Source organism: Aythya marila, assembly GCF_965140915.1.
Source record: "Aythya marila genome assembly, chromosome: 8".
NCBI classification, from domain to species: domain Eukaryota; kingdom Metazoa; phylum Chordata; class Aves; order Anseriformes; family Anatidae; genus Aythya; species Aythya marila.
The window spans coordinates 30300449-30322451 of NC_139049.1; the positions used below are offsets into that span (position 1 = coordinate 30300449).

General features: G+C 37.6%; 1 protein-coding gene across 1 annotated transcript; it reads left to right on the forward strand.

Moving 5' to 3' along the window:
- ALG6 (ALG6 alpha-1,3-glucosyltransferase) lies at positions 1-20282 on the forward strand. The gene is made up of 14 exons (XM_082765720.1): positions 1-315; positions 3920-4004; positions 7413-7502; positions 8387-8475; positions 10742-10824; positions 11476-11540; positions 13778-13963; positions 14445-14580; positions 16471-16556; positions 17120-17204; positions 18343-18413; positions 19118-19186; positions 19331-19529; positions 19800-20282. Exons 1-14 carry the CDS (start codon positions 66-68, stop codon positions 19995-19997), a joined length of 1692 nt encoding a protein of 563 aa, XP_082621846.1. The 5' UTR covers positions 1-65; the 3' UTR covers positions 19998-20282.
- Positions 20283-22003: the final 1721 nt, after the last annotated feature.

Here is a 22003-nt window from a genome sequence, read left to right on the forward strand (position 1 = left end):
CTTCATGTTGAAACGTGCTGTTTGCGTAACAAATTTGGTGGCGCTCATTAGGATGAAGCCTATGTATGTTTCTAGAAACTTTGTCAGATGCTTGGTCAGTTTATAGCTCAGAACCGGGAGAAATCATTGCTACTGCCATTAAATGCCTAAGAAACAAACCCAGACAGTGTCATAGCAATGTTTCTGGTATTTTTTTTTTTCAGGTACCTTTGGGCTTCTTACAAAGACCAGCAATGGAGAAGTGGAGCTTAATGACAGTTACTGTTTTACTGGCCCTTACCGTACGCTGGACTGTATCACTGAGTTCTTACTCAGGTAATACTTGTTTGTGGTCTGTAAAATAACCACACAAAAGTGAACTGTGGAGCTTGTGTTAAATTAAAGTAAACTTGCATGTAAAATCATGCAAGTAGGAAGGGGTATGTTACTTCAAGTGTTGTTGTGCTTTAGGGCCTATTTCCCTAAGGTTTGTATAGTACCTTGTTCTTATTTTTCTTGAGCATTCAATGTTAAATTTCACAGCCATTTGGTACAAAATGCTGAAAAAAAATACGACTTAGGGGTGGAGGCAGGGTCAGTAATGTTTTAAGAGTAGCAAGAGAACAGCTGGCTGTAGCTGCAGTGTTACCACAGTCCTGTCATATATTTGTTTAATCTTATCCTTTAAGTTCTGTAGCAGATTTAACCTTAAATTATTTTTAGATAAGACTGTACTGGTGGTAATGAAGATGGCACAACGGTGACATGGAGTGAGTGATTATGTTGTGCCCCGTAGCTGGACTTGCTTCAGATTGTTTACAGCGCGAACGGGAGCTATATTCTTTTAATAGATGAGTATTTCTCCTCCCCATCTCCTAATACTTGCAAAGAACTACCAGATTTTTTTTCAAACCTCTCAGTGGTAGTGCTACGCTTAGCACAGACTTGCACAAAGCTTGCTCTCTGTGGATTTTTTTTTTCTAATGCACTGTTACGTTCAATCTCCATCAGCTAAAAGAATCATAAGCTCAGTCAAATTCAGCTTTTTTTTTTTTTTTTTTTTTTTTTTTTAAAGGCAATTGGGATCTTCATCCCCTGTGCAGCTGGAGCAGTTCAGTACTGTTCTAAGGATTTTTAAAGTGGTAACTCCTGGGTTTTATTTACATGAAGTAGTTTGCTTGAAGATAAATTGCACGCGTACCTTCTTAAATAGTTATTTTTAGTTCGCTTCCTGAAAATGCCATCATAAAAGATCCGTTCTACCAATAGCTGAGGCTCTCTTCTACCCACCCACATACAGAAAAACAGCCTCTCTTTTGCCAAAAGAGAGTAAATTTTTGCGCTGCACGTATTTATATTTACATTGCGAACTATTTTTTTTAAGCTGATAAACTTCAAACCAGTCCAGATTCTGAAAGAGTCTTAAAATAAAGCCTGAACTAAAATAATGTTTTTTTTTCATGTGCACGCACACTTCTTTCACACGCTTGTTTCATACAGAACAACCATATAACTTCTTTTGGAACAGGGAGAACAAAGTCTGATCCAATTGAACAAATTATTAAGGCTTTCAGCTCTAGCTGTCTGGAGAATAAAAAAAAGACAAATCTGAATGTTAGAGTTGTCAAATGCAGAAGTACATCAGAACCTTCTCCCTGCCCGATTTGATTTCCTTCCGATGTAATAAATCTTTAATTACAGGGACAAGAAAATAATTGGTCAGGGCAGCATTTGAACGGACACGGTCCCTTTTTGCTTTCACAGCTGTTCAGCGCAGTATAATTGAGCAAAGGATCAGAAGTAGTCATCGCTCTCCGACGCAGGCTCTGGTAGAAATGCTGATTCAGCATACTCTGAAACCATGTGTGGCATGGATGGCCAGATGTGAGGACGTTAATTCTGCCCTAATTTACTGTATAGGGTTGGATTCCTGTATCATTTCCCTTCTGTTGTTGCTTGCCATCTAGCATGTTTTAGGATCTGTCTCTAGAATTAAGGTCACGATGGGGGATAACCAAAAATTCTATGGTTCTATTCTATGATTCTAAAACAGAACACGAATACCTGGCTTTGCAAGGTTACTAATTGTGATGACCTTAAATTAGTTGGTTTTGCCTCATTATTGAGAAAAACTAGGCTTCGTAGATCTGAGTTTTTTATTACGCGTTACAAAGCTCCTGCTAAATGAGTAGAAGCTAAATACCTGTGTTGAAAGGCAGATTCAGACCTTTAAAAATTTGTTTCCTGTTAATACTGAAACTGATTGAGACCACTGTAAATTTAGAGCATTTGTGACACCTTTAAAAAATCAATTTTTTATTAATTCTGAATTATTTTGTCTACATACTTGATGCATGCTGCAGAAGGGAGCGAAATGCCACTTCTCAAACTATCTGAAGTGTGTCAATCTCTGTATTTGGCTTCTAGAAATGGAACTTTTGGATTAAGATCTCATTTTATCATTCAGAAGTCAATTTCTTTTGTTCTTCTCTTTTTTTTTTTTTTTTTTTTTTTGAGAAGGGATAAAGCTGAAATAAAATCTGTGTGTGTGTATGGTACCCCTGGATAACGCCTTCTTGTATTTCAGCAGTGCTATGACAGGTTTCTTTGTTCCACTTGATTTTTAGTTATAGAATGGACCCTGATAAAACTCCTATTCTCCAGTGACCTCAGTTATTTGGGAAACTTTTAGTTAAATGTTGTACGCTGTGAAGATAATCTGTTCTTCCTCCTAGCCAGAAATAAATTAGTGGAGGTAATCTACTCTCTCTACTACTCAGGAATAAATAGTAGATATTGGAGCTTGTGTGTCTCCCACAAACATAGATCACAGGGAAAAAATTATAGATGGCTTCCCTGTATTTTAAGGAAACTCTTAAATCTCTGTCTCTTTAGCGTCAATATTTTACTGGAAGCACTATCAGTCCAGTTTCTGTTCTCAATAAGCACAGGTTAATAGAGGTAAATAAACTCTGTGATGAAGATGCTTAACAAACTGCCTTTATCGGAGTTCGGCTTATGTTAAGGAATTGTTTTTGAGTAGACATCTGAAGTATTTGTATTGATAAAGCTTTTTTCCATCGAGGAAAAGGAAAAAAAAAAATCTTTAGTTTTCTGAGAGACTTGTGTATGCATGTGTGGAAAAGTGTCCTTTAAGATAATTCCCTTTGCAAACTGCTACATAACAATCACTCAGTTAAAAAAAAAAAAAAAAAAAAGTGAGAGAATTCCTGTAAACTCAAATGGAGCAGTTATTATTTAGAAGGTTTTGTAGATTACAAGATTTTTTTTCTTCTTTTGAACCTATTCTGTGTACCGGACAGCCTGCTTTAGGAAATGGCTTGTGCTAACTCTATTAAGAGTCACAGGGAGAGGGGCAGAATATGCCGTGTTCTTGCTAGAGTGACAGAGCAGGCAGCAGAGGAAAGGGAGAGGAGCTGGGGGCTTGTGGCAGGTGCTAGTTCTAAGCAAATTTAAAAATAAGCCTGGTTGTTAATTACAATAGCGAGGTACCACATGACACGGCTGCAGTGCAAGTGGGAATATTGTCAATTATTGTTTACTGAAAGAGCAGAGTTTGTTCAAAATCAGCGTGAGATGTCTATTATGTATGTTTTCTTATTTCAGAGAATGTGCCACATTTTTCATCTCTACTTGGTAATGATTTTTTTTTTTTTTTTTTTGTCAGATGAGGAAGCCATTCTTCACAGTGGAGTATCTTGATAAATGCTTATCACAGAAATATCCAGAAAGCCAAAAGAATGTCTAACACTTTTTAACTGTTAGACAGCATAGCAGATGAGGTCTCTGTTTTATTCCCGAACATAATAGAAGAATGGAGAATAAAATTAGTGTTATGTAATTATGCAAATAAATATCTTGAGGAAAAGCAACTTGTTTAAACAGAATACATTAATGAATATCGTAACCTCTTTTTTAGGTGCAGGAAAACCACCTATGTATGGGGACTATGAAGCCCAGAGACACTGGCAAGAAGTTACTTACAATTTACCCATCAGACAGTGGTAAGTAGTGCTGTTGTGGTTCAGGTTACAAAGGGGTAAATGTAATGAAACTTTGTGTCATGCCTTACTTAAATATACATTTGTCTGAGATCTCTGCAACATCTTTTACTGTTCCCAGAACTATTCTAAAAATCCTTTTGCGGTGATACAATATCATCCTGTACTTAGAGTGAAATACCTCTTTCTTCACAAAATAAACATGCTAAAATTTGGAATTTGATTTGCTAGGTATTAGCTTGTACAATGGGACGTTCTGGCTGGTAGGTAACTGTGTTGTTGTGAAGTTCCAACTTTGTTTGGAATTGACTGGAAAGATCAAGAAGCAATTTTTAAGTAAGCGTATATGAGAGAAGCCTCGTTACGCAGTTTCAAAAGAAATCAGTTTGTCTTCCTGAGTGTCAACCAGTTCTCTGCTGCACAGAAGCTCTCATGGTTATCGGCACTGACAAAACCACAGCTCTGCTCATCTCACTGAAGCTGAAAGGCAGGGGCCTGCCAGTAAGCGTAGAGGCTTGAATTCTTGTGCTGGAGGCACAGTTTGTTTTTTACACCCATGAATTCTTTGTTCACACCTGTGTTCTTTATATAGATTTTAAACTGGGGGTGCTTGGAATATAGATGTAAGGATAGTGAACGTATTTCTACAGATCACTTAGAACAGTAGAAAAATTATTCCCAATATCTTTACTTTTATATTACTTGTAATGTTCCTTAGAACTTGCATGGAACAGTAAAATTTTAGTCGTATATATGCTACAATGCAACCCAGAACAAATTGAAACTCTGGCTCATTCTTCAGCAGGTATAATTATGTTCTGTTTGTGGAGTCTTTTTTTTTTTTTTTTTTTTTCCCCCCTCAGTTCTCTATTGGGGAACAGATGTACTTTAGAGTAGAAGAAAATATTAATTCAACTATTTATGTAAATATGTGGGGCCAATCCTGAAAGTTTGGCACTGTGTGGAACTTTGCAGATGACTCTACGGGATGATCTGAAGTCACAATATAGTGTCTGTATTACCATTTTGTTTCACTCTTTCTGGGATGTCTAAACCTCTCGTTGTGCCAGAGGTGGGATAATGGAGAGCTGACGTAATAATAGAGTTGGCAGCTTCGATCCCCTCTGCTACGCAGAACTGTATGTACCTAAAATTAAGAGTTATAGCAGTCATTATTTCTAGGAATTCCCAGGGGTCAGATGAAACTGTACTGCAGGCTGTGCTTAGCCTATGGGCTGCCAGTTGGGCTTCTCGGTCTTGTTGTATTAGCTCTTCGTTTTATTTATAACAGGAGTTCTTCAGATTGGGTCTGCTTTGGGAATTGAATCTCCGCTGAGGTCGTACTTGGTTTGGGGAGTTTGGAAAGAAACATTTCAGCTGAAATAGGAGGGATTACTTGGTAGAGTGCTGAGATCTCTTTCGCCTCCTGTGTTATACAGATTTGCAATATCAAAAGATGTTATACTCTGGTACTTAGAGACAGCGTTCAGATCTGAAGCTGAGATTCTAACTGTTTCCAGTGTTATTTGTTTAGTGCTTAGAAAAGCTGCCTAGGCAGCAAGCACATGTTCTGTGGATTTGTCGAGGTAAATGTAGAGAGCAGCTCTCTTGTGAGGACGTAGTCCTGGAAGATCTCTGGATCTCCCGATCTTTTCACAGACTTTTTGTTGTTAAACAGCTCTGTGTAGGTAATACAGCTGCACATCCCATGCATGGTTTCATTGACCTGAAAAAAAGACTTTTTTTTTAAATGCTGGAGTAAACCACAATATGGTTGGTACTTAGTTTCTTTATGCAAGTTTTCTCTGAACTAGAGGCCAGAATTTAAGTAGTTCTAGTATATTTTTTTAGTCTTGTAGAGGATGTATCAAAAGACATCCTTTCTTCTTATACTGCTAATTAGAACTGTGAAGGCTTTTTTTGCTAAGTATTACTGGTTTTCTTGGAGCTACAAGTATATAGAAGGTAAAATAAAATAATAAACACACCACAACATAACTGGAAAGCTTTCTACGAAGTTGCAGACTATTAAAATCCATGTGAAAAATCTGAACTGCCTTGGCACGAGCAATGTTGAATGGTAGGATAAGACGCAGAGATGTAGCTCAAAGAACTGTGATTTATCATGAGTTCATAAGGTACTTCAGACAGCTCATAAGGAATTCAAGAAACATCATTTACAATAATAAATGTCAAAAATTCACCACATTTGAAGGGAGAAACTGGAAAAGCCAAGAGTGTGCCCCTTGGCGGTAGAATAGACTAGTCAGTCTTTTTCACTGTGTGGTGTAACGGATCTGATGCCTTCTTTTTGTAAGTTTTGTTTTCCTTGGATAAAGCCTTCTGTTCCTCCTTTGGAGGTGACTTAATTCTAACTGCTGCCAGCCTTCTGTAGAAATACAGACACGATGGAATTACAAATGGGAAAATCCTTCTCCTTTGTCTCTCACGTCCTCCTGAGTTTTCTTCTGAGGTAGAAAAAGGTAAAGGGGTTGTGGCTGACGTAACTGGTGGAGATTCATGACTTGTGTTGTCAGTTCAGGAGGCATAACTCTGATAACTTGGAGCTTCTAAGAAACTCTTTTTTAGCCCCCTACATTGCTTTTTGTTTGTCTGTGTAATATCTTTACGTCACCTTTTTTCACTTCTGTTTAGTTGCTTTTCAGCAGCATAACTTCCGTTGATATTTTTTGAAAACTTTTGTTTTAAGGTCTTTTGAACAGCAGCAGTCCACAGCTTGGTAAACTACAGTGTAAAAAGTGTGACAGGTAAATTTTAACTATACAGGAATCATTGTTGCTTATTAAATATACCTTCCAAATCCAGAAAAAAAGGAGTCTAGGATGATTATAAGGAAAATAACTAATGAATCCCCATTCTTTTGAAATTTCCATTTAACTACTTTATTTCTATTTCCTTATTGGCAAATTGAGTGCTGTCTTCTGGGGTAATTGACAGACATTAAAATGTAGGTTTTGTTTGTAGATGGAGGTGAGGACCTCTGAAGCTTTCCGCATAAATATCTAGAGTTATTGTAGATAGTGGTTTTGTGCAGGCTTTGTATTAATCTCTGGATTTTTATCAAATGTGGTTCTCATAAAGTAATTTTTTCCCCTTTCAGGTAAGTTCTAACTTTTTTTTTTTTTTAATCATCTATTCTGCAAATACAAGTGAGTATATTCGGAATACCTTTTGCTTTTGTTATGTTGCTTGAGTTGTGTGTTTTTTTTGTTTGTTTGTTTTTTGTAAAGTAAAATAATTCAGGTAAAGAAGTTGCAAACTTCCTTTTGAATTTTGAGTACATTGGTAAAAATATTTGGTTTACTGTTCAGCCTTCTCCTTGGGCCAAAACAAAGCTGGAAAGGTAGATTCTTCAATATATTTATGCATGTATATGTATTTTTTTCTCAGGTACTTCAATACGAGTGATAACAACCTCCTGTACTGGGGCCTTGATTATCCACCTCTTACTGCCTACCACAGCTTTTTGTGTGCTTACATGTAAGTTCATTGTTTGAAGTATTTACTACTGGGAGGAACAGAAAACACCAAATTGACTTTTTTTTTCCTGCCTGAGGAGAGAAACTAGGAGCTAAAAATCACTGATCTGATGAAATTGAAAGTATTGTTTGCTACTTTAAAGCTAGGGAAATAAATTTTGAGTATCCCTGTCGCTTAAAACTAATACTACTATTTTTCTGCTTCATATTTACTGTAAGGGGGACTGAAGGGTTAAATTATTCTGCTAGGTCCTTAAATTTTAGCAGATTTATATGTGACTTAGCTTTTAGTTTTTCACGTAAGTCATTGCTGGATCAGCGAAAAAAAAAAGTGTCGTAGGAATTGAGTGCGCAGCATGGGAAACTTCTCTTGTATTGGGAGCCTGAGTGACATTTGATGACTGGATATCATGTAAATAGAATTCTGTTATTGGAATACTTTTTCCACAAGAGCTTTACTGCTATTGGAATGAGACTTATGGAATAAGAATGTAGGTTAAAGTGCACAGGCACAGTTATGTGGGGCATCTATGTGAACTGTAAATGGTTTATATTTAATACTTAAGCATGAGAAGTATTTACAATTGTTTTTTTAAAAGTCAGTGGAACTGGACTGAAGGTAGTTATCTTGTCCCAATAAATGCTGTGTTCTGTTTTCTCAAACGTTTTTATTAATTGTGAATTAGCAGCTGAATTCTATAGTATAAGCAGATCTAGAAGTGAGGAAAGCCTTTCATTGATCATTATTGCTCTTTGAAATATTTCTCCTCATTCATCTTAATTCTTGGAATATGCTCCTGTGCATGTCATCTTTATTGCTGAAAGGAGTGTAAAGGGAAATGAGAACTGTCTCACATTTTGATGTGCCTGTACTTTGTTTTACAGTGCAAAGTTAATAAATCCTGATTGGATTGCTCTCCACACTTCTCAGGGGTATGAGAGTCAGCTGCATAAGTTATTTATGCGTACAACAGGTAGGAAAAATATTTCTTAGGAAGATTACACAGATTTGTCTGGTTTACTAATCTAGTATGTTTCATTTCGTGCATCTTCTCTGTCTTCACCAATTTCTGATCGGTTGGGTGGCTTGGCCAGGTCCATGTGTTACAGACCAACCTCCTCTGTTTTCTTCTCTCTTGCTGTCACTTGTGAAGCTGATAGTGTTAAATGTGCAGAGAAGTTTTCAACCAAGCCAAATCAGTAAAAACTCTAAAACAAGGCTACTTTTTTGGTAGCCTACAACCATTTTTTAAAATTTTCTTTTCCCTTTCACTCCAATGGATATGTTTTTTACTTTCAATTTAGCTTTTTTATTTATGGTAAAAATATTTCACACATAGACTAGCCTTCACTGAAGGATCCTTACTGTGAGCTTTATACCTTACCTGAAAAAGGGACATATTCAATATTTTAAAGATGTCATTTTTTTTAATGGCTGCTACTTTCTGGAAATGAACCTGAGTTAACAAAAAGTAAAAATGTATTTTATTGCTTCTATACTAAGTCTCATTTTCTTGTGGTCACTCTTCCAGCCATTTGATTATTTTGAACTGCCTCTACAAAAGAAAAGGGTATAAAACAAGTGCTAAAAACATGTAAATAACTTAATTCATTAGCTGTTAAAGTAGGACAACAAACAATGTAACTAGTGAAATTCTGCTCTCTGTGCAATGGCAGATGCCAAGTTATCTTGTTACTGTTTTCTTTCATTTTAAATCTCTCTTTTGCTTCATGTAACAGGATAGAGTTCCACAAATGCTTCCTGATAACACTGGCAGGATTTGTTGTTCATCAGTAGCTTTTTTTCTATACTTCCCAAACCTCTCTGGTCTCTTATAATTGATTGAAATGAAACAAAAAAATCTCTAGAACTTAATTATCCTTGAAATGGTCTTTATTAATTTTGAAATCAACTCACTTGACAAGCCACTGATGGATTTAGAGGAATGATAAACACTTTTTAAACAATAACCATTAAAATAACGCATTAAAATAATTCAGAATGTTCAGTGTCAGCTGTTGGTGTTACACCTTTATAAAGCATCAGTGTATTTGTTTTGCTAATGCCTAGGCCATATTTGTTTAATTGTGGCTTAAGCTTACAAAATGATCATTATACTGGATAACTGATTTCTTTAAACATTTTCTTCCAAAGTTCATGACCAAAAAAGCAATGGGTATTTATCTTGTGATAAGAGCAAGCTTTCTGAAATCTGTTTATAGAAATAATCTGAGACTTTCCACAAGCTATTAAGGCAATGCTCAAGAAGAATTCACCCGGTGGTTTAAGCACAAGCAGGATCTCACATAGCTGTAGGCAGGTGAACCTGCTGGCTCTTGTTTTCTCACTGACCCTCTTACGTGTATGTGCTATGGACAGATGATCAAACCCAAATAATTTTAGTCTATTTAACCACATCACTGGTAATTCCCACAAAAATATGTTGGAAATTGATTATAACTTAGAACTTGCTAATTATTTGTGCCTTTGAACTATACATTCTGTTGAAAAGAAAAAAAAAATCAAAACCTTGGATCTTCTCATAGCTGATTTCTTTTGAGAATTAAGAATGCCTCTCTCGTTTTGGCATGTGAGGAACTAGTGTACGCTCTGTTATTGACTGAGGCTGTGCCAGAAGTCAAAACAGCTGAACACATGGAAGCAGCAGCTTTTGGACATCAGAAATGATAGCGTTAGAAACATTGACGAGATCAAATTCTGTAGACCTATTTCTTTTTGTCCTTTAAAGTGAAACTACCTAGTTTATTCTAACAAAGGACTTTCTGATATTTTTAATGTTTATTTGCCTTTATTTTTCCTTTGTCTTCCCCAAAATTAACTGGGGAAAAATATCTTTGTTGTAACTGCTAAACCTGAGCTATCTTTTAAAATAATGGTACCTACGGTAACATAACATAAGACAATGGAAAAGTGTATTCAGCTGAAACTGTGACCACCTGCCTTTTGAACTTTGGTTGAGGTGATTGACTAAAATGAAGATTTCATGTCAAGATACAGCTGCAAAGCCCACGTTCAACAGAGAGGCAAAAAGTTATCCAACACTGTAGTTATCTGAGTTTTTACACAAAGCACAACCAAGATGTGGAGTGTTAGGAGGCTAAAACTGTAAGCAAAAATTTTCAATTCAAATAAAAAAATAAATAAATAAATATGCAGCTCAAATTGCACTAAGAGGTGTGTGGGAGATTTCTAATATAAAGGTGGTCTTTGTTTTTCAGTGTTTGTTGCTGATTTGCTGATTTATATTCCGGCAGTTATTTTATATTGTTGTTCCTTAAAGGAAACATCTACTAAAAAGCAGGTGAGTATCTGATGTGTGTGCAATTAAAAAGCAAAAACCATAAAACCCATACTGTTAAAACAGTAGAAATTTAACAGGATAAGAGTTAATTAATGTATAGAACATCGTGATGGCTTCAGTTGAAGTAAAACTGATGATGATCACTATACGTTATATGAAAGACTTCTCAGGCAAAAAAAAAAAAGCCATTAACTTATTTTACAGCAATTATTTTAATGTCTTCAATAACAGGATGCACTGAAGTTTAGTAGCCATGAACTCCTGAATTGTATTTCTTTCTGAATTTATTACTTGGGTAGTAAAAGCAAGATTTGTGATGTGACATGGGGGAATCTAGGAGCTGCTCTGTCTCATGCACTCCTTATGGTAGAACAAATACTCTTCTGGGGTACTAAGTCCTCCGATTTTTTTGAGTGTTTTTGAAGTTTAAGATGGGTGTGGGTGATCTTTGAGCTGGTTGGTGAAGGGTAGGCTCATCTTCAGTATTTTCTTATCTATTTTTATTCCTTAAAATGTTACTGACGGAAGATTAATTGGAGAGGATGCATGATGGAGGGGCATTTTTTTCTGTTGGAGAAATAGTATAAGTTCCCATGTCTGATGTTTAATTTACAAATAATTATTTTTCCCTCTCTGTTTTGATCCTTCCAGGTTTCCAGCGCTCTCTGTATACTGCTTTACCCAGGTCTCATTCTGATTGACCATGGACACTTCCAGTATCCTTGTTTTGCTGTGCAATGAAAGAAATTTCCATTTATGAAGTAACACTCTTCCTTGTTACTTGCCTTTAGCTGGGGGAAGGTTACCTTTGTACATGAAGGCATCTGAGGGGCTTCTGCCTACCCCGAAGCAGAAGTGTTAGAGAAAACCGTAAAGTCTAGAATATATGGGAGATAAAGAGCTGCTATTGGGACAAATCAATCCAAACATGAATAGCATTCTTTCTGCGCCTCCAGCTCATATTTCTGTCAGTCACTTTATTGCAGAAAACGTCAACGGTAGTACAATAGTGAAAAGAGTAATGGCTTGTGCTCCTGTGATTTGTGTTTGGAGAAGGAGTCACCTGAGATCTTCTTGAGATGGCAGAGGAGTGTGTCAAGCAGAGTAGTGTAAAATGTTCATTTCTGTAGAATGTGCCGTTCTGTCTTGTCTGTGCAATTACTTGAGATTGGATTCACTTCACTTAATGCCTAGCCAGTTAAAAATTAGGCATCTAATACAAGCTGTGTCATTGGAGCTAACTGTAGACAATGTTGGTGGTAGACACCTTCACAGGTGGGTCTTTTTTTTAATAAAATCTCTGTTCTTACATTTACTCTGCACATCAGCAAGTAAATGCTGTTAGTTGGCTATTCCAGGCAGTGCTGCTCGGTGCCACGTAGCAGGGGGACGTGATCTCGGAACTGATAAACATGGACACTTAAATATTTCAAGGGGATATTAAATCTCAGCATCTACTAAATCAAGTTTTGATTACCCAATAACTTCCTAATTTGTGTTTTTCTTCCAAGAAAGTGCTTGGTGAACTTTGGAAGTCAACGTGTCTTAGAAAGCAGCTTTGGAAGGGGAAAAAAAAAATCATAATGCTATTGGATATTGGAGTTACAGTGCAGGAATTCTGAAATTCTATTTTTGGCCTCACCCTTTAAAGAGAGAGGTCGGCTGGAGCCATCATTTACAAGAAGAGGGCTGGGACTGAACGTAGTTCATCTTAGATGAGAGAAGCTGGTGAGACAGTAGAAGGCTGAGGGTCAGGTTTTTGATTTGTAAGAGAGATACAAAGAGGAGAGTGATAATCTGTTGGGTTTTTGTGTGTGTTATGGTGGATAAGGCAATAAATGTTCCTAAAGTAACCTAGGGAATATTTGGTTTTCAAATACATGGAAAAATATTTTAAACCTTAATTGCAATGATGTGCTGGAATAGGTTGTCTGTGGAAGTTGTGGAATCTCCCGTGTCAAATTCATTAAGGCAAGGTTCAGCAAACGTTGTGTAGGTACTGCCCAGGCGCAGCAGACCCTGTTGAAGGGCACAAACGTACCGTGCAGTCTCTGCCAGCCCGGTGACTCCTGTGTGAATAACTTTACTGTCTGTGACCAACTCCCAAGAAGTCAAAAGATTTACTTTGCTGCTGCTGCACATCTCTTAAAGATCATAGCCTTGCGGTTTAACAACGCGTTGATGTGAAATTGATGCGATCTCAAGTGTATGTGGTGATCTTGCGTGGGAAATTTGAGTGGGTTGAAAACAACAATCTGAATGTGTTGTCACAGCTACTTATATTGACAAAAGGAAAACAAAATATTTTGAAATTTCTGAGGATACAAGCGTTCTGTTGTTTCTCTCCTTGTGTAACAACAATAGCAAATGACAAAGCGAATCTTTTGTTGCATTTTAATAGTATCTTTGTCTTTTCAAACTTCACTGAACTAGGGAACCTGTTTTCAAAGTCTGAAGGAAATGATGTTGCTTTCAGTGGCTATTATTTGTTGTGTGTACAGTATTAGCAACTACGGGGTCTGGTCATGGATGTATTGCAAGTGGAATATAATCTCAAAAAAAAAACCACAACACAATCTTTGAACTAAAAAATACACAGTTTAAATACTGTCGTTTGAAAAACAAACAAAAAAGGGGTTACTCTGCACCTTACTAGGTTCTGTCACTAGTTTAGATCAAAGCTTGGTTGACTGTCTATATGTTACATGTATAATTAACACAAATGCAGTATCTGTTCTCATTTTTTGTCTATGCAAGCTTTCAAGCCTGAAAAATCAGCTTTAAATAGAAGTAAAATTATTTATCCGAAGAAAATAGTCACAACTATCAATGTATTTTTAAAACAAACTTGGAAATACTTACTTTGCATGCTCCTTTACACTTGTACCTCAGGGCGTTTGTTACTAATTCCAGTACTAAGCTGTGTCTCTTGTCCTTAACATTAAAAAAACATATACAACTCAGTGAGCCTCGGCTTTGCCTTGTGGGGTGTACTTTGGTTGTCTTATGACTGGGACCTTTTGGGGTCAGTGGCGTTTTGCTTGGCCTTAAATTATAAGCAAATGGAACTCTACCATTCTCTGCCCTTCTTTTGCTATTTACTTGGAAAATGCTTCAAGAAGGGACTGAAAGGAAAGGGGTAAGTGGCTTTAAATCATTTTATCTTGTTCAAGAATACACCCACACAGCCTGGCATTGAGAGTGTGATTCTCCTTATTTGCATGTTCTCGTTTCTGAATTAATTTCTAGTGCAAGATACTTGCTTTGTCACAGTGCACTCCTCTCTTGTAGAATGAGCATTTCTTGTTGAGATCTACATTAAGTGTTTCCACTGCAAAGATAGCAAAATCTATTACGGTGTCTTTTTCTCAGCACTATTCATTCTGTCCACTAAATTAAATGTGGGCTGTGACGGGCAGTTAGGTTAGATGGGCAGCAGTAGCTCTGTGTTGTTCTCACTAATCAGGGAATGATGAACTTTTTCTGTGGTACTGGTAGCCCTTTTCGTTCAGACTTCTTACCTTCAGTTCTCTTTTTTAAAAAAAGATTTAGGTTCGCTGTGATTTGTTAAGAGTAGCTGGATTTATCTTCTCTGATGGAAGCTTTTCTCTTTATTGCAGGTTGGTATTGTTAACTAAAATAGCAGGGACAGTGGTGGCCTCCTTTGCTGTGTGCTGGCTCCCGTTCTGTACCGACGTGGAACAAATGATGCAAGTACTCAGAAGGCTCTTTCCCATTGACCGAGGCTTGTTTGAGGCATGCATGTTTTCTTCTCCCCCGCCCTGCTGTAAATGTTCTGTATTCTTAGATCCCTTGAGAAACCTTCATCATGACCTTTAGGGATTTCATGTGGGAGACACACCACAGAACCAGTAATTTGAGATGGCTTCTTCAGCAGTCATTTCTTGCCAGTTATTTAATCCAGTATTTAACCCCAGCTCAGCTGGCATCTTCCAGAATATTATCTGAGTAGACAACACTTATCCCATCATCAAACCCATACCTCAATCCATACATTTTTCCATTGACATAGATTCCATAGTAATTGACAGTGTCAGAAGATAAAACCTTAAAAGTTAATAGATTCGGTCTCTATCTCTGCTTGTGCCCAGCTTTTTTTGACATGTTTAATTATATAAAAAGCATTTTGGGTGCAGACTAGTTCTTCCTTATCAACCTAGCTTGTATTTTCAGTGCAAGTTTCCTCAGTATGTTCCAAGTCTTAGGCAGTTCTGCTTTTACCTTTCCTCAGGCTGCTGACATTTGCATACTGCAAGGTGCTGAGTACTGCGGCCTGAGTACAGTAAAGCAATTACTCGCTTACCTCACTGATAAAACAAAGGGTGCTCATTTCCAAAGTAGCAGTGATTTGTAGGTGTTTTGCTTAGTCAGGCATGAATCTCAGTATCGCACTTTTAAAGGCAAATTCTCGACTTCAAGTACAACCACTGAAATGTAACTTCAAATTTTCAATTATTGATGTCACAGGGATTTAAGCAAATACATGTTTTGATTAATCTTAAATTTTTTTAATTATTATTATTATTTTTTTTAAAGAACCAAATGCACAAAAAGCCTCCCCACCTCCCTGAAAACCAATGACCCTATTCCTTAGGAATTACCTGAAATTTATAAATCAATAGTTTTGGTCACCACACTTTTCATCCAGTGCGAAGCTTAAAATCTGTAAGAAACAATAACCATCGAGTCTGACAAAGCTTAAGGGTTTTAGTCTAATATTAGCCCAAATATTTTCTAAGTTGATCAGGGGAGTGACTTGCTGGATGCTAATGTAGATAAAATGAGAAATTGTCCACGTAAGCAACGCGCAGTAAACTTATACTGGGGTGCGTGTAACAGGTTCTTTGAATTGGTTCCCATTTACAGAAGCAGTAACAAATGCTGATGGTTGTAAAATCATATTAGCTATTAAGTAGGCGTCTTGTGTGTTTGCTGGTGCTGCCAAACCCTCTGTTCACTTGTAATCCTCAGCAGATTTGAAGTGCATATTCTGTATTGCTAGTGAGCATGTGAGGAAGATGGCTCAGTTGCTGGTGCTAGTAGCTTTCTTGCTGTTATGTCTACACAGCTGTGATTCAAGCAGCTGTTTAGGGATGAGTTTCATGAGCATGATAGCTGTAGTTACAAATTTAATTTTGAAAGTGATCCTAGCACAACTGCTAATGTCTTTAGACTTCTTGATTTATTAGTGGTTAACTCTGTCATTGCTAGCAAGCAGTAAGCACAGCTAAATACTTTCAGGTATGTAATGAAATGTGACAGTATGTAGAATGCCTTCACATTTGAACAAAGGCTCGTATTTTGCCATTGTTTAATCAGAGATTTCCTAGGGACAGGTGGTTTCAGAGCCTTACTCTCTCAAAATGCGTGGTCTCATGAGTTAAGGCATAGTCTCTTGCACTAAAGAGCTGTTTCTCATCAGGACTTGTAGCGAGTCTCCTGGAACTTTCCATATTTGATTGAAGATGAGAATCATTTAAATTGCATCTCAGAATATGATACACACTGGCGATAGTCTTTTTGCAGTGCTAGAAGAACCCAACTATTCCCCCAAACTTGCTGTCACTAATATAAGCTTAAACGATGCAATTAATGACTAATTATCTGTTTGTTTTTCTTCCCCAGGATAAAGTAGCCAATATTTGGTGCAGTCTAAGTGTCCTTATAAAGATAAAGAATGTAGTATCACCTCAGACTCAGCTCAAACTCAGGTAAGACATAGCTGAAGTGCTTTAGGTAGCTTTTTGTCTGCAGGGGTTTTCACATCAGTCACTTTTGTGGAAGAATTATGGGAAGGGGCATTTAAAATCTTCAACAAATGCTTTCTTTATACTGTATTTTTCTTCCAAGTGATAAAGGTTTCCCCAAATACTGTTAGGAATACTTATGGCTACAAAATTTTCTGCTTGTTTATGTAGTGACTTAAACTATGTAGTTGGTTGAGACTGAATTAAAATTCACATACTCTCCTCTTGGAGGAATAATTACATTTTTTAATGCTCTTAAAAATAGGAGTTCATGTTTTTTTCAAATAAGCGAACCATTCAAGTTTAGGTTTACAGCATCTGAAATACTAATGGAAGTGCTTTATTCTTTTTTCAAAAGCACTTATGTTGGCAGAGACCAGTCGGTGCTGTTCTTCTGTAATTGAGTCTCCTTGAGGGATTTTGTACTTCTGAAAATTACAATTAAATTTGTAACTTTCACAGAGATTTCAAAAGTGATTGTATGATCAACGAAGTATTCACACTGTTTTTCTTGCATGTTTTTTTAGTTTTGCTGTAACATTCCTGAGCCTGCTTCCTACTTGTATAAAACTAACTGTCCAGCCATCTCTACGAGGATTTAAATTAGCTTTGGTAAGTGTATATTTTTAATTGTTCCCTATTTTACATCCACCCTGAGTGCTGGTGTGTGACTAACCATTCTACTTGGTTTCTACAATGTGCAGAGATGTGTGTAGCATTAAATGCCGTGTTGCTTCTGCTGAAGAGATTGGTTTAAAACTGTTTTGCTGTCAGAGATATCCAGGAGGGTCTGACTGGCCTTTTAAATCCAGACTTCTTACCTTAACCTTTTTTTAAATTAATGTTGTATTCTTATTATTTTCCTCTGGAGAGTTCTTAGAAGACTTCTTACACAACAGAACTTAATATGGAGTTGATTTTTTTTTCCTGTTTTCCCCTCTTTTTGTTTAATTTCCAAAGTGCTATTTTTTGCTTAATGTGTTGGCTGCAAAATTCAATAAAAAGGCTCAGTGGTGGACTTTGTAAGCTCATTAGTGCCTCCAAAAGAAAATGATGCTATTTTCTCAAATGTTTACGTTTGCTTAGTCTCCTTATATCTTTGAATTAATTAACATTTACATCCATGTTACTTAAAAGCAAAATCATTTTGCTTTGAAATCAAAATTGTTTGGAGCCAGTGCTAAGGTCTCAAGAGTTATAACACAGTTCTCTATTTTTCATTTTACATAAGTGGTGCTTAAGAATTGATCACAATATTACCTAAAACTAACATTTAGCCTTTCTAAGAATTGGTGCATGTCTTCCAGTGTGTTTCTGTTTTGCAGGAAAAAAAAAAGTTTGTTTCCTTTGGGGTATTGGCTGTTCATGATGACAAACAGAATTTATGTCAAAAAAAGTGTTCTCTCTGTGACCAAAGTTTGCCAATGCTACTGGACGTGAATATTGGGCATAGCTAGTGGGGATGCTCTTGACAGTAAAGCTAAGCAAGACTGGGGACTCTTTACACAAAGTGTTTTATGAGTAATTCTGGGTAAACTTTCAAACAATGTGGTTTTCTTTGTGTGTATAGGTGGTTACAGAAGCAGCTCAGTGTATTTGCAAATTGCACTGGAGTAAATGTAGCAGTTAATTAAAAAAATCACATCATTTAGCTCATACATTCATGCAAAGACTGTGCCAGCAGAGAAACTAGACCAGTGCTTTGCATTGCAGTCACATATGTTAATACATCTCTGATTTCTTTTCTAAGGTTAGTTGTGCGTTGTCATTTTTCCTGTTCTCCTTTCAAGTACATGAAAAATCTATTCTTCTAGTGTCAGTGTAAGTAAATTATTTTTCTGTACATATATTCTGATCTTCTTTTCCTCATCTTGTTGCATGCTGCTTTCTCACTTACAAATATATCTGATGTTAAATACTCTACACGCTTTCTTTTCTGAATAACTTGTAAATGAAAATATATAAATACAGCCATGCTGGCCTTTCCTGCACCATTCTAAAGACAAGGTGTGCTGCCATAATCAGCAGACACATAGTCTTGTGTGTGGTTGTCTCCCCTGCGCCTGGAAGGAGTGTCTGAAGGCAGATTTGGAGAGGCAGCCCTCTTAACACTTCCTGCTCACGCCTGAAAGGAAGCCTGAACCAGTAGTTAGAAAACTGCTGTTATCTCTGCAGGCAGTAGCATAGATGTTGCAGTATAGGTGCTCCTCAAAGCCTGCACGAAGTCCTGTTGTTGAACAGGCACTAATCAGGCTCCCCACGCATGCTGCTGGTGTGTGCTGCGAGGGTTTGGCACTGCATCTCCAGCTGCAGACCCTCACGCCGGGCAGGATGTCCCCAGCCTTCAGAGGGGAGCAGGGGGAAGCAGGGCGCCTGGGCAGCGTACACAACACTTCAGGTGCTGCCTGTCCAGGGCTTTCTGAGCCCTTGTTAATGGTGCACGTAGCATCCACGTGAAAGGCTGAGATAACAAAGTGCTGTCACTTCTGTGTTTGTGTATCAGTTTTTCTTCTTCTACCTTTTAGACCAGTCTGCTTAATCCTAAATGAAATCCCTTTTATGGCCACGTGGTTCTTACTTGTATCAACCTTCAGGTGAGTCAGACACCATAAATGTTGTTTTATATGTTCTTCCCCGATCCCAGTAAGTATAAATTAATTCTTTTGCTACTCTTTTATATGCTTCAGAATGTAACTCAACGTGCACTCACTCACTTCTGGGTAATTCTGCTTTAACAGTATGTTGCCTCTTCTTCTGAAAGACGGCCTGATGTTGGCCTACACTGTGACCATGCTGGCATTCCTGTTGGCCTGCGTGGCTTCCTTCTCAATACTTGAAAAGACCTCAGTAGAGGACCTGCAGCTGAAACCGTTCTCCCTTTTCCTGAAGAGATACATTTCGTGGTTTAAGTCATTTCCCAGGATTGTCAGGAGTCTGGTAAGTAACTTTAATTCCTCTAACTCTTACTTGCAGCTCTTTGTGTTACTGTAATGCTTGCATAAACCAGTTTGACATCCATAACTCTGAATAAATCCTCATACAGGCAAAGCCATGCTGTGTCAGTACAGAGGTACGCCATAATTTTTTTCTGTGATGTCATCTATATATAGTTTGAAGAATACAGAGCACACAAGTAACGAAAGTAGCAGCTTACTCATTTGAGGTGTTAAATCAATACTAGCTAATACATCATTCTGTGTCTTACAGTTCCTGCTTTCTGTAACCCTGATGGGTGTCCTGTCTCTGATGAGTGCTACAGTGCGTCCTCCACAGAGGCTGCCGGATTTATTCCCCGTATTGGTGTCCAGTATCTCTTGCTTACACTTTTTATTCTTTTTGGCATATTTTAATATTATTATACTATGGGACTCAAAGAATAGTAGGAGTCAGAAGAAAGTCAGTTAATCTGTGAAGATCAAGGACTAAACTGTGACAGGACAGTATTTCCAGTGAACAGTGTCTGGCCTTGCAGGTGAACTTGTTTGTGATGTAATACAATTCCTGTGATCTAATGAAAATCAGAAAACACACTCATCGTTTTGTTTAAATATGTGTAAAGGCTGTTTTAAAGGCAAAGTACTTTGAAGAAGTATTTTTACTTGGAAATGTAAGTTGGTGTGTTTTCTTCAGAATTGTAATACTTGTTGCCATTTGTAAGCCTGAAATACCCAATAAAGGACCAAATTTTGAATTAACGCTAAAATCCCTGGCTTTTCTAGCAAAACAGCAAGCTGTTGTGTTAGCGTTAAGCTTCCACATTTCCCAGCATAAGAAACACAAACAATTCAAGGAAATACAGGCTAAGCGCTAAATATTAAGTGGCAACTTGGAGTTGTCTTGCTGAATTGTTTTATGGCACAAACTGTCTTGTGTAGTCTGTCTCTGTCCTGCAGCGTTCTGCCATCTACCACACCGCAGATTATCCCAGCTGCTGCATGAGGCTGTGCATCGATGTGGGAAACCCTCTGGCTGCTACAATCTCCACAAAACAGTTGGTTCTTCAGGTAACATTGCAGGGAAAAAAATTCACTGTTCACTGCTAGGTGACCTGGGCACTCAGCCACGTGCTGGAGCACATCAGGACAGCGCTGTAGCAGCGGTAGTTCACCCACAGGTGGTTTTTTAGATACTATGACGTGTTATTTTCCACAATGCCAATGCTTTCAGAATGCTGAAGAGTAGCATAAGCTGCAAAGTTAATGTTGGGTACAGAAGCAGAGACTGCATCGTTTGGAAAGGGGAAGGCTCCTGCTCCTGGGGGGAGCTGGAGTGCTTTTGTTTTAAATCAGCTATGATTTGGTTTTAACACTGCGGTGTTACGTGTCTCTCAACAAGTGTTTCTAACAAAGCTGAAAAGCCCATTTCAACAGCTACTCACCAAAAACAAACAGTGAAACTTGTATTTTCAGCACGGTTAGGTTTCACTGTTAAATACCTCAAGAAAAATTTTTTTTTTGAGGTTAGCTGGGAGACAACCAAAAAAGTAACATCCAAAAGAAATTGGTTCTGCTGAAGTAAAAGCTGAGATACTACGATGTAGTTTGAAAACAACCAAAAACAAAAACAAAACAAAACAAAAAAACACACCACAAAGCAGCCAACCAAAAACCTTGCCACCTCTTACTGCACTGCAATTTGCAGATGTAAATTGAGTTAAACTGCATTTTTCCCTCAGCATATTGCAGCCAACGCTGCCAATAGTTCAGAGAACACAAATTGATTGAATAATTACTTACATAAAAAAGCATAAAGTAAATCAAAAAGCAATTTGTGGTGGTTTATTTAGGAGTCTGACTATTTTTATAATAATGTTGAGAAGTTTTTCCTCCCTAAAGGAACATTCAGCTAAAAGCTAACAGTCAGTGATTGTTTCTGCACTCCGATAATACTGACCGCCATTCCTACAGGCTTCACCAGGAGCTGTGTCTCTGTATTGTCACACCATTTACTGTTTGAGCCCTTCCTGGAATTGGAGCAATTAACAAAGCCAGTAGCTTGCTTGCTAACTTTTTTTTACCAGTATATAAGTTGGTTCTCTGTAGTCGCTTAAGATGGAAGGAAGCAGAAGAGCTTCAGGTCCTAATTAGCCTGTTTTCCTGTACTCATCACCAGATCAGGGCAGAGTCCTTCCCACCCATATAAAAACATTAGTTTTGCGTGTATCTCTTTTCTTTGTCCTTGAGATGGCCTCCAGGGGTGATAAAGTGAGAGTCATACGATCCACCTTGTGTGGAACTGGAAATGGTTCTTAACAGACCCAGCTGTTTCTGAAAGGCAGAAGCCCAGTACACCAAGAGGTCAAAGAAACAGTAACTGCTTAAATAGCTAAGGCATGTGTAAGGAGTATTTGTAGCAGAAGCTTAGGGTAAAAACATTTCCCTCTCCCAAAAAATGATTAAATACCAGCATTC